This window comes from Panthera onca, chromosome C1 (genome assembly GCF_046562875.1).
Source record: "Panthera onca isolate mPanOnc1 chromosome C1, mPanOnc1 haplotype 2, whole genome shotgun sequence".
NCBI lineage: Eukaryota > Metazoa > Chordata > Mammalia > Carnivora > Felidae > Panthera > Panthera onca.
The window spans coordinates 34799494-34813066 of NC_138346.1; the positions used below are offsets into that span (position 1 = coordinate 34799494).

A 13573-nucleotide genomic window follows, 5' to 3' on the forward strand; every position below is an offset into this window, starting at 1 on the left:
CCACTGCAGTTAAGTGGGGCCACATGAGTGCATTTGACCAATGGAATGTGGACGGAAATGATGCATTTCACTTTCTCAGGACTGGCCCCTAAAATCTCTTGTGAGATCGTCCATGAATTTCATTCATCCACTGTGGGATCATGTCAGGGTCCCCAGTTGTGGGTTCAGCTCATCACATCGGGGTCACCAATTGTGGGTTCAGCTTTCAGTTTTGTCCAGCAAAGCCAAGGACGGCAGAAAGGATTACTCAAGACGCCACAAGTCAAGACAGGTGAAAGGGAGGCTAAGAGAAGTTTCCCCGAGCTGCTCTCAAGTTCCTGTATTTATTGGGCCTACATTATAGGGAAAACATTGTGCAATATGTCAGCGGCTACTGCCAGTGAGAACATATAGAAAGCATGCAAAAAAACAAGGTGCTCCTAAGACTACAAAAGAGCAGATGCTGAAAGCAGGGTGGAGAACAAGATAAGATATTCCATAGATAACATGGTCTAAGGAATTCACAAGCACAGGCAGGACCCAATCCCTAAACATGCATTAATTAGATACTGGTCAGCTGTTTTCAGCAGGGCCAGAAAGTAGTATAATGCATTCCCTATAATCTCCTTAACCAGAACATAGCTATTTGATTTCCCACAATCCACCAGCCAGATACAGAGGATCCTGTGGAAAACCCCAAGGCTTCAGATGATGAAGCCACTGAATGACACATGGAACAAAGCTGGCTCCAGCCCAATTCATACTAGGCTGTGCCATGAGTGAGAAAGTTTCCCTTGCTATGTGAAACCACAGATTTTGGCAGTGGTTTGTTATAACAGCTTGTGATGATCACTGATGAATACAGCTTTTCTGGGCCATGACCTCACTGTGGGGTATCAGTTAATCTGCAGCATGCATACCTACCTGTATCATTGCCAATGCAGTCAATTATCAGGCAGATTCCCAGGGGCTTGCTCTGCATCCTATATCTCTCTTGTATGTGCTGGAAAGGAAAACAGCAATTGTTGAAAACGCTAGACATTGCTCTGCTTCCTATAGGTCCCACCCATAAACCATATTTTCTTTTGGATTTCCTCAAACTTCCTGTTGCCAGGTGAGCCATTCAATAGATACAGCCTGAAGTCACCACAGCTGACATTTCCCATTAATTTCATATTTTTCCTCTATTTGGGTAATATGTTTAAGACGAGCTGTTTCAGTTTTTATTTAATTTTAATGAAAATCACAGTCCCTTTACACACGTCTTAGAGCCACAGGATAAAGACAATTTAAAGCTGAAAGGATGGATCTGTTTCCACAGTAACCTAAGGTTACACAAGTGATATCTTTCCAAACCAGTAAAAAAGGAAGCTTTCTATTGCCTCCTTATGGTGAAAAGGTTTCAGCCTTTAAAAAAAAAAAAAAAAGCCAGAGCAAGTCAAGGTTCAGTGTCATTGCTTACTTATATATTCACCAATCACTCAGCTGGGAAGAGAAGTGCTACTTTGGAATTTTCCTGCATTCCAAAGTTCACTAACGCAATCCACTTCCACAACAACTTCTTTGCTCTATCCAAGGTTCCCCCTTAGGAGATCTCTCAAGAAAAAGGCACTCTCACACTGTCAGCATCCTATTCTTGTCACAGAGAATTCTTAATAGATATTTTAAAGAAGCCAGTGTTCCCCACAGATACTGTGCAAACAATACAATACCAAATTAGATCATTTATTCCATACCTGAGGTAGAGATGTTCCTGATTCCTGAATGGATGTCTTCACTGATTCTCCTGGGGGGGTGGGGGGGTGAGAGAGAGAAACCATTTACAAAGCTGAAGGAGAACTAAGCACACTCCCATGCTGACTGGGTTTCTTTATATCTCAGCTGTCCTCTTCCCCTATTTTCTTCCCCTTACTGTGTCCTCTTTCCTCAGCTCTACTTGGCCCCAAGGTTTCAGCCTCACACTGAAGAACCTAACTGATAAGAAAACACAAGTCTGCATGCCAGGCAGGGGTTATATAGAAAAACTGCTTAAATAGCAAAGGGGGAAAAAAGGCTCTCCCTTGTCTTTCTCCAGGTGAGGACCAGGTGACTGATGAATTTTTAAACTGATAGGGAGAATCCAATAACCTCACCACCTAGCAATATCAATAGCTTTTTTCCATGTGGACAAGGTGGATAAGGCCTAGAGGGGGAGAGCCTTAGAGACTGCAGAGAAGGGAAAATGTACTTGTATTAGCCACTTGTACAACAGATGGCCATGTTTTCTTAGTCCAGTGATATTGAGAGATCATAAAATAAAATGGCAGTTGCAAGATAAGGACAGTGAGGCTAGCAAATGTAGATGAGCCTAAAGTCAATATCATTAGGTAAAAATGACTTTATTAGCCCAGAGAGGTGGAGAAACCACCAGTTTTGAAGCCGTAAAGGGCTAGCTCAAACCCTAGCACCATCACTGATGAGTTCTGTGATCTTAGGCAAGTTTACTGCTGAAGTCTCAGGCTCTTTTGTTTTGGTTTTAAATCCCTAAGGTGAACAAACCAACATCTACCTTAGAAGATTGTTGCAAAAATGAGAATGTCAAAGACAAGCAAAGAAAATGCCAGTATTTTTAAGGTTTGAGGGAAATGAGGCCTTTCAAGTGTGTAAGTTGAAACAGTGTTTTAAGGGGCATCTGGTTGGCTCAGTCAGTGGAGTGTGTGACTCTTGATCTCAGGGTTGTAAGTTCAAGCCCCACGTCAGGTGTAGAGAATACTTAAAACAAAATAAAATCTTAAAAAGAAAACAATCTTTTTAAAGAACAACTGGTGATATCCTTTAAAACAACATTTTGCTTCTAGAAGTTTATCCTAAGGAAATAATAGAGCAAGTATGCAAAAATATGTACTGCATAACTGTTTATAATGACCTCAAACTGGGGCACCTGGGTGGCTTAGTTGGTTAAGCATCTGACTTCAGCTCAGGTCATGATCTTGCAGTTCATGAGTTCGAGCCCTGTGTTGGGCTTTGTGCTGACAGCTCAGAGCCTGGAGCCTGCTTCAGATTCTGTGTCTCCCTCTCTCTCTGCCCCTCTCCTACTCACACTCTGTCTCTCTCTCTTCCTTCCAAAAATAAATAAACAGTAAAAAAAAAATTTTATAATGGCCTCAAACTAGAAAAATACTTAAAAATGAAACTGGCTAAATTAATCATGATACATATAATGGATACTATACATGTTAAAAAGGATAAGAAAGATATTTTTGTATTTGACATGAAAAGATACATAAGACATAGTAAGTGAAATGGATTATTTTACAACATGAATATTATTAATCCAACATACTTAAATATATGTATTTGTGTGCATATGCTTACACATAGATATGCTTAAAAATAACAGTCCAGCGGTATATAAATCAAATATTAACAGTGGTTATCTGATACTTGGGATTAAAAGGAAATTTCTCTTTATCATTTTGCATTTAAGCAATCATGGATTAACAGAATAAAAAACACAAAATAACTTATTTTAATATGCTTATCTCAGATTAAGGCATTTAATAAGAGCTTAATAAATTACAGTGATCATCATCATCATCCAATTGAAATCTATTTGGAAGTCAAAATTAATATGAAGACTTTTCCTTTTATTAGCAAATAAAGCATCCAGGTGAAAGCAGGTACCTAGCTCTCCTAAGAATCACCAGAGGTGTTAGGTGCCTCACTTATCTCTCCTGTATAACTACAGTGAAGGATAAACCTGCCGTCAGGGTGTGCTGTGGAAAGAAGACTGATTGTTCTTCATTCCTATCCAAATCTGCCAGCTCTCCTATTTTCCTTTTAAACAGCTTTCAAAATGCAAATTCTCACCACCTCGTCAATGTTTTGAGAAACATGCTGTCACTTCAGGAATAAATTCACTTCTCAATAGCTTTTGCTGGAGAGCAGAATACTAGGTGAGGAATGACAGGCATGAGCTATGCCATCTGGCTAATCTGGGAGAAATCCTTCTCAGTTTCTAGGTGCAGGCAGACAGCATGTAGGCTGAGTCTAAGATTTTGGCAAGGGGCCTGCCACATAAAGAAGGCTTCCATCGGCTCTCAGCACTGCACCCAGGACAAACTCCAAGCCCCTCAGGGAAGACTGAGCCCTCCTTACCTGCCTATCAATCCCCTGCCTCCTTGAGTTCTGAAACACAATCATCTACAATGCAGTGTGAGACCAAGTCTCAGCCTTCACTTGAAGGAGGACTCAAGACAAGCAAAAGAAATTCATTTTTTAAATGATGTTATAGGATCAAGTGCTGATGTTTTAAGAGAGAAGAGAGAAATCGTATGGGTTGAAATGCCTAGTTTTTAATTGTATTTTTTCCTTCTTTTTAGGAGTATAGAGATGTCATCTGTAGAGTATCTAGATGTATTAAATAAGCTATAAAACAAGATCCTAGTAACCTTTCTTCTTCCTGCTGCTAGATATTCAATTTAACTCAATTTATTATCATGGCTAGATTAATGTTTCACATAGCCTGATCATAGTTCCATTTCAGGTATAAAACCTGAAACTTCTTAAAAACATCGCCAAGATGATGAAACTGAGTAAGAGGTATTTAAGTTCAAATAAGCTAATTCATTACATAATTAGAAATGCCAATGACTACATTTTAAGAACTTAACTGCTATTTATTTTGAGAACTTAATCAGAATAGGTAGATAAAGGAAATGGGAAACTCCAAAAATGCAATGATTTGTACTTGAATTATCAAGCATTTATAAAGAATGAATGTAGGGGCACCTGGGTGGCTCAGTCAGTTAAGCATCCGACTTCAGCTCAGGTCATGATCTCACGGCTTGGGGGTTTCAGCCCAGCATCAGGCTCTGTGCTGACAGCTCAGAGCCTGGAGCCTGCTTCGGATTCTGTGTGTGTCTCTCTCTCACCCTCCCCTGCTCACATACCCGCTCTCCCTCGCTCTCAAAAGTGAATAAACATTACAAAAAAAGAAAGAAAGAAAAATTGGCCTTACTCTGAGTATCAGGTTGTCCCACATTGAGTCTTTGTTCATTACTTCTCCCATTCTGGAGCTTCAAATATAAAGAATAAGGTCATACCCCCTGTTAGTTTTTTCAGAGGCACTTTATATCACACCTCTTTAAATATCTCAAGAGAATTCTTACCCAGGAAAAAAATTAAAGTATCACATTCACAGTTAAATTATCTAAAGGAGAATAGCAAGAGCGGTTAACTCCGTAAGTCCCATTTCTATAGCCAAAGAACAAGGCAACTCTTCTTTTTAAAAAGTAAAAATACAATGAACATGTAAATATGCTAAATTAGCTTATTAGAATATTCCAAAACAGCTCAATGAAGTCAGATGTTACGGTATTGTAGAGTTGCTATAATAGCTGCAAGTTAGAACAAGCTGTTGGAACATCAGATTGACATTCTACCTGATCTTTTAACACAGAGGCAATGTACGTTATGGTTAAGGATGAGAGTTCTAGGGGTGCCTGGGGGGCTCAGTCGGTTAAGCATCCAACTTCAGCCCAGGTCATGAATCTCACAGTTTGTGAGCTCGAGCCCCGCGTCGGGCTCTGTGCTGACAGCTCAGAGCCTGGAGCCTGCTTCAGATTCTGTATCTCCCTCTCTCTCTGCCCCTCCCCAGCTCACACTCACTCTCTCTGTCAAAAATAAGTTTTAAAAACTTAAAAAAAAAAAAAGAAAGAAAGAAAGAATGAGAGTTCTAAAGTACTGGTGAGGATGTGGAGAAAAAGGAACCCTCATGCACTCTTGGTGGGAATGTATATTTGTTCAGCCACTGTGGAAAACAGTATGGAGGAGGTTCCTCAAAAAATGAAAAATAGAAATACTACATATTCTGGTAGTTCCACTACTGGGTATTTACCCAAAGAATACGAAAATATTAATTCAAAAAGATATATGTACCCCTATGTTTACTACAGCATTATTTTAAAAAGCCAAGATATAGAAGCAACCTAAGTATGTATTGATAAAGAACAGATATGGATAAAAAAGATACGGTATATGTATAAAATGGAATATTACACAGGCACAAAAAAGGATGAGATTGTGCCATTTGTAACAACATGGATTGACGTAGAAGGTATCATGCTAAGTGGAGTAAGTCAGACTGAGAAAGACAAATACCACTCATATGTGGAATCTTAAAAAATATATATATGGGGACACCTGGGTGGCTCAGTCAATTGAGCATCCAACTCTTGATTTCAGCTCAGGTCATGATCCCAGAATCATGGAATCAAGCCCCACATCAGGCTCTGCACTCAGTGTGGAGCCTGCTTAAGAGTCTCTTTCTCTCTCTCCCTCTGCTCCTCTCCCCCGCTCACACTCTCTCTCTAAAATAAAAATAAATTAAAAAATTTTAAAAATATGAATAAACAAACAAAAAGCAGAATCAGACCTATAAATAGGACAAACTGATGGTTGCCAGAGGAGAGAGGGGTGGGAGGATGGGCCAAATGGGTGACGGCTTCCAGTTATGGAGTGAATAAGTCACAGCCTAAGAAATATAATCAATGATATTAGCTTGTATGGTGACAGAAGATAGCTACACTTGTGGTAAACATAACAACATAACATAATGTATAAACTTGTCAAATCACTATGCTGTATACCTGAAACTAATGTAACATTTTGTGGCAACGATACTCAAAAAAAAAAAAAAAAAAAAAAAAAAAAAAAATAGTGGGAGTTCTAGCCCAGACAAACCTGGCTATGAATCCTGATTCTGTCACTTACTAGCTATGTAAGCTTGAGCAAGTTATTTTACCTCTATGTCTGTTTCTTTATCTTCAAATGAGGATAATAGCAATAGCCACCTTATACATTTTTGTGAAGACTAAATGTACACAAGCATTTAGCACAGTGCTAGCTTATGGAAGAGCTTAATAAATGTCTAGTTACTGTGTTTCTATAATGCTTAGCTACACAGAAGTCACATATGGGCTTGGTTCTTAAAAGTCAGCTACCAAAAAAAAAAAAAAATCAACTACCAATTCTGAGGGCTAGAATGAAATTAATCAGAGAATGAAAGATTGAACCGACCCTTTCTCTTCTCAGATGACAGGTCCTTTGTAAGGTACATATACCACATACTCCCAACCATCTGATAGGTTCAGCTTTCAAATGACAGTTCTCCTCTGAAGCTATCCTAGCCAAAAGAGAGAAGTATACTATTCATTAAGCTGTGTCTGTAGCTAAGTCTGTGTGTCTAAATTAAAGAAAAACATGTAAGTTGCTTTTATCACTAATAATAAGAGACTTAGCCAGAAGCTGATAATACTACAATACTACATAGAATTTGGAACCCCACATGGATGTGCATTCACATTTACATAGCTATTAAGGAGATACAACATCAAAACAAAGCTGGATTTAAAAAGCATCATATTGCAGAGTGACACAACTTTTTTATTCTATAAAATGTTGGTATCATGTGTCATTTAGTGTCACTATGATTTTTAAAGCACTTTGCACTCTTGTATGAGTTAACATCCAGGTATTCACCTCCTAATTTTATGAGAAATATGCTGAATCCATATGCCACAGGGTCTGTTTACTAAATGAATGATCAGGGTCACAGATATACAGAAAATTAAATGACAGAAAATCAAATGTCTATTTACATATACACTAAATACAGTTATTCTCATCAACAAAATAGAAAGACAATAGTAAAAATATGGCAAGGTTTTAACTAAGAGTGACAGTATAATTTATATTAGATATACAATAGCAGAGAATACTCAGAAAACCTGGATGTGAATCCTAAATCAATTTGGTTTCATAATTTGGTATCATAGAGATTCAGAAGGACAAAAGAAAGTATATTTTATTCTTGAAAAAAAGTGACAGATATATTTAAGCTATGTCATGACTGGTATATAGTTTATTAAATATGCCATGTCACAGAGGAAGGAACATGGACTGGGCCCAGTTCTGGTGATAGGTAGAGGTGGGCAATCACTTAATGCACTTTAGGCCTAAATTTCCTTATTTGTTCAATGAGGGGGGGTGAACAGTATAATCCTTAATACCCATTTTAGCTCTGAAATTCTATTGCTCAGAGATATCCTCACATCTCACATTTTTCATGAAACTATATTACAGGGTAGTTAATGTTTTCTTCAGATGCTTTTAAAGTGTTTATAATTTAATCATGAAATTGCACTGTGGCCTGAGGCCTGACTACAAATTCCACATATACTAGGATTAACTCTTCAAGATAAAAAATTAGCCAAGAAGAATTCTGATAATACCTTGCACCATTTACTAAAACAACAACCAGAAGTGACTATGTGATATTTAGGGTCACAACTCAATTACTCAATAATATCACTCAATAACAAAAACACTTTTGTTGAAATCATTAAATACGCCCAATAACAAGCAAATGCACAGAGAGGTAAATACAAGTATATTTATTTTGAATCACTGTATTAAAAAAAAAGACTGGAAACAATCTAAATACACACAAGAAAGGGCTATACACATTGTAATACACCCAGGATTAATCGTAGGATAGAAGTGATTTATTGCTCTTCTTTTATATTTCTCTATATTTTCCAAATTATCTCAATGAACACATGCCAATTTTGTGACCATAAGAAGTTACACATATTTCAAAAACAAATCCACATGACTATCACATTTTTTCAGATATTAAAGTTCCAGAAAGTAGAACCATATGCACCCATTAAAAGCAATGACAAAATAGAGGTTGTCACATATGATTCATATGGAACAATTTCCAAGAATTCTCAGCTCAATGGGCATAGTGTTCTACCATTTGCACAGAAAGGAAAAACCAAAAATGAGATATGGTATGTATATAGACTGTCTCTGAATGTGTATAGAAAAAAATGGTTAACAACAGCTGCCTCTGGGGAAAGGAAGTGGAGTAAGAGAAAACATACTTTAAAAAATTCTTTTAGTATATTTTGAAATTTTTGTCCATGAGGATGCACTATCTATTTATATTTAAAAAGCTAAATCTTCTAGGGACGCCTGGGTGGCTCAGTCAGCGAAGTGTCCAATTCTTGATTTCGGCTCAGGTCATGATCTCACAGTTTGTGAGATCAAGTCCTGCATCCAGCTCTGCAGTGACAGCAAGGAGCCTGCTTGGGATTTTCTGTCTCCCTCTCTCTCTGCCCCTACCCCATGTATGTGCACTCTTTCTCTCAAAACAAAAACAAAAACAAAAACAAAAACACCTAAATTTTCTAAAGAACAAATTAACTATGAAAAAAAATGTTCAATTGGATATGTAGATACACAAACATGCATAGAAAAAAGACTAGAAGGAAATTTGCCAACATACCTTTAGATGGTAGGATAGAAGTGATTTATTGCTCTTCTTTTATATTTCTCTATATTTTCCAAATTATCTCAATGAACACATGCCAATTTTGTGACCATAAGAAGTTACACATATTTCAAAAACAAATGCACATGACTATCACATTTTTTCAGATATTAAATGAAGTCCATGCTGTGCAAATGTCTGTATTTTTATCAAAGTTCTGAAACTGTTTCATGCTGGAATTCCATACATGTGCTCCAGACTCACCCTTAAGTTATATGAAGGATCCTTAAGACTCAAATTTGGGAGAGATGCCTGGAGTGCACTTATATAACTTGTTTCACCTCCTTGAGCTATAAGCAGGAGAGAGGTATGGAGTTAAGATTTATAAGTTACTATCAAATGCATATTCAACAATGGCTCAGTTCAGGGTCAATCATCTTTCAAAATATCCTAAACTTTCTAACCACCCTACTAAGGTCAAAATATCTCCCACTATCATTAAGAATGTGCTAAAAATGCTACACCCATCCTTGATTTTTTTGTTGGTCATGGGGTGACCTGTAGATCATTGGGTCTCAGCTATCCCCATTAGGCTGTAACTCTATGGTGGCAGTGGACTGCTAACAGAGCAACAGAGTCCATGCTGAGCCTGAATCTAAAAGACAATGGGGGAGGGTGGCATGAGGAAGAAGGCCAATGTGAGACTGGTCACCTTTAAGAAGGGGGCAAATGCACCCTTTTCCATGGGGTTTTGGAAACTCAGGACACATGCAGGGCAGTTATGGGATCCCAGTGACAGGATGAGACCCAGAATTGGATAGTGGTCAGGCCAAACATTGGAGCAGTGCAGCAGGGCCTGGCATATCCTCAAAAGCTCTGAGTGTCCACTGTGCTGCCAACCTATGCAGAAAATGGGGGTGCAGACTATTTCATGAAGGCCAGGATGTTAGGAACTTCTCAGCAGCATTTTGCAGAGAGCTGAGACTCTGTGATCATGGGTGTGGGTGATAAAGTCAGCAGATCTGAGATATGAAAGTTAGAGGGGATGTGACCTCGAGCCACAGGCTAGTGGGGGCTGTGGACACTCAGGTTCTGTTCCCTCCACCCATCCAACAAATGAATCTTTACCAATCAAACCTAGTATGCCCAGGGTACTTTCCTTGGGCCACTGAGAGGCCAAAATTCTACTTACCAGACTGCTTGTATTTCTGGACTTTTGTCTTCAGGTCTATTCTGTGGATGTTCTTTAAGCATTTTTCTAATAAATCCAATCGATCTGGAGCAATCAGATTTAGCTTCTCCAATTCAATCACAAGATCTAGGAAACTCTAAGAGAGCCACCAAGAAGAAACAAATTTCAGTAAGGTGAACTGTTAAGCCCTAAATGCAAACCCCAAGCTGTGTGATTTGTAACAGCAAGCAAATGTGAGAAGAAGAACCCATTCCATGATCTGCAGTGATCTTAAACCAGACCTCTCTGTTTCATAGTCCCTCCAGGGCCAGAAGCAAATTACACTCCTGGATTTTACAGAGAAAGAGGTGGTGGTAAGTCTTTTGGCGGACAACCTGTACCTAGGTTGGGGACACGTGAGTCATTTTACGTCATCAAGAAGTACTGTGAGATGAGGCACCTGGCTGGCTCAGTCAGTAAAGCACACAACTCTTGATCTCAGGGTTATGGGATCAAGCTCCACATTGGGCATGGAGCCTACTTAACAAAAACAACAACAACAAAAAAGTACTGTGGGAGAGCAGGCCTAAAAATAAAATCTGCCTGAGTTCATTCTGTTCCAAAAGGCTACTCTGGTATTATACTGAAAAACTCTAATGGCTTTCCTAAAAAGGGAAGAGAGAAGATAGCTGGGGGAAAGAAAAATCCCCATGATGCAGTTTTGAAGTTCCTAAAATATGTAAAATTTTTTCAATGTTTATTTATTTTTTAGAGAGACAGACTGAGAGCTAGTGGGGGAGGAGCAGAGAGAAAGGGAGACACAGAATCTGAAGCAGGCTCCAGGCTCTGAGCTGTCAGCACAGAACCCAGTGAGATCCCACAAGCATGAGATCATGACCTGAGCCAAAGTCGGACGCTTTACTGACTGTGCCACCCAGGCACCCCAGAAATTTCTAAAATATCTTAATCACTGCTAGACATTCCAACTCATTCTGACTCTGGGAGTATGAGGCAAAATTAAAAAGTTAGGGTATATTGCTACTTACTTGCCCTAGACCACAGAGATTATGAAAGAACTATATTTCAGAAATAGGCATTGCTTTGGGTTTTATTTCCTCTAACATTTAGTTACTGAGGTGCTATATTTATTTATTTTTAATAATAATCATCATGAAATTGATATAAGTGATTGGCAATAAGTTGACTTGAGGATACCAAAAAGAAGTTCTATTTTTTCCTTTTCCTTCCCATTTGACGCATTTGATGGTGGGGGCATACAGTCACCCTATATTTATAGATTTCAGAAACAAAACTACAATTATTATGGAACATGAGAAAATTCTCAAGCAACAATTTACCAGAGTCCTTAAAGACAGGTCCTTTAAGAACATATTTTCATATTCTAGAGACCGGAGTTTTTCCTGGCCCGTCCTTAGGCCAGCAGTACCACATAAGGTCAGACAATTTAAATACTTTTCCAGCAATTCCAATATCCCTGAGATCTTGTTTCCTACCTAGTTTCCAATCCCAAATCTCTAATTTTGCCATTCCCTGGATACACAAGTCATAAGTACCTTCTCCCTCCCAACCTCCACATGCAGCCTAATGACTCCACACTGATCTCAAGCTAGTTGAGGGAAAATAGATGGCCATGGGAGAGCAAGATGAAAGTGAATTTGAAGTAAAAAGATTTACTTTTCTCACTTCCTACCTTCACTCCCAGCTTGGGTCTCCATATTCAAGTGCCCACTTCCCTCTTCCCACACACTACAGAGCAACCCTCTCCTTCTGATATGCCCTTGGAAACATGAACCAAGAAAAAGAATACTCACCTTATCCTTGGCTACCTTGCTTCGGCCCATATGATCCCTCATGAGGAAAATTAATGAGGACACATCAGATTTGTCCAAATCTTCACCAATCTCTGTCATCAACACCCTGCAACCAAACAAGATTTTTTTAAGTAAATTCAGATACTAATCCTAATGAAAACACCAAAAGCCTATGCTTCTGCTATGCCAATAATTGCTTAAAAGACTAATTCAGGCCCCCATTTGGATGTGCACCCCCATAAAACAGAAAGCCTAGACCACCCTAGGAAGAGATCTTAAGGGAATTCAAAAAGGAAATTCATCCTTTCTCCTACTTTCAATAAGAGATAGTACCTCTCTTTCCAACTAACTGATCTACAAACAACTCAGAGAATAAAAACTTCCCTAAAGAATCCCCTAGTTCCCCCAGATGTTATGATGAAATAAGCGAAGAACATATATGACTAAGATGAAAGATAGAAATAGAATTTGAAGTCATCCTGTCTTCCCCATCTTACAAGCCTCCAGGTGATGAGGATGCTGCAGATCCAGGGCCTACACTTTGAATCACAAGCTTCTAAAGCAAGCTTATACCTGGGATATCGTGGCCCACTCCTAAACTCAAAGGGTAAAAGGCATCTAGATCCTGGGGATTATGACCATAGATATTTTTGTCTACAAAGCCTCACCTGACTCAGTCACCTCTGCTCCAGTTGGAGCCACCATCACAGTTTACCTGGGCTCTCAGGACACCCTGTGGTTGGCATTATTGCCTTGACATTGTCATCTCTGCTTTAGAGGGCTGTTTTCCCAATTAGGCTCTCAAATTCTTGAGGACAGAAGATGCTTCTTTCATTTTGTTCTAATGCTTACTATACACCTAGCATATATAGACCGCCCCCCCATAAAAAGCCCACTGAACAGATGAATCAGTGAATTTAGCATCCCCTCCCTCTACCCACCCTTTCCACCCTCTGGAACTACCTACATTCACATTAGCAAGGAGACAGGAAATAGAGAGTGCCCCAACTTATTCACTGAAACCCAGCACCTCTGAAAAAGTTTTAAGAACATATTGACATTTTATGATGGTTGAAGAGGTAGAAGATGATCAAGAACAACAACAATAAAAATAAACTCTTTCACTTGTTTGTGTGTTTGTTTTTAAGTAGGCTCCATGCCCAGCATGGAAGCCATCATGGGGCTTGAACTTATGACCCTGAGATCAAGACCTGAGCTAAGACTAAGAGTTGGATGCTTAACCAACTGAGCCACTCAGGCACCCCAATAATA

The 13573-nt window shown here is 38.9% G+C and overlaps 1 protein-coding gene across 13 annotated transcripts in view; it reads right to left on the reverse strand.

The window, feature by feature from the left end:
* Nucleotides 1-13573, reverse strand: part of CFLAR (CASP8 and FADD like apoptosis regulator) — a 92407-nt gene that overhangs the window by 26752 nt on the left and 52082 nt on the right. For 11 of the 13 annotated variants that reach the window (XR_009607246.3, XM_060622924.3, XM_060622933.3 and 8 more), the window contains 6 exons: nt 12302-12407; nt 10491-10626; nt 9563-9648; nt 4979-5036; nt 1716-1765; nt 904-982 (listed from right to left, as the gene is read on the reverse strand). Coding sequence is in view for 12 of the 13 variants with exons in the window: in XM_060622924.3 (XP_060478907.1) it covers nt 904-982; nt 1716-1765; nt 4979-5036; nt 9563-9648; nt 10491-10626; nt 12302-12407 (515 nt within the window). In the remaining variant the exon portion in view is untranslated. Of the gene's footprint in view, nt 1-903; nt 983-1715; nt 1766-4978; nt 5037-9562; nt 9649-10490; nt 10627-12301; nt 12408-13573 lie in introns of those variants that run through there. The other 2 variants (XM_060622932.3, XM_060622935.2) reach the window with 2 other exon arrangements.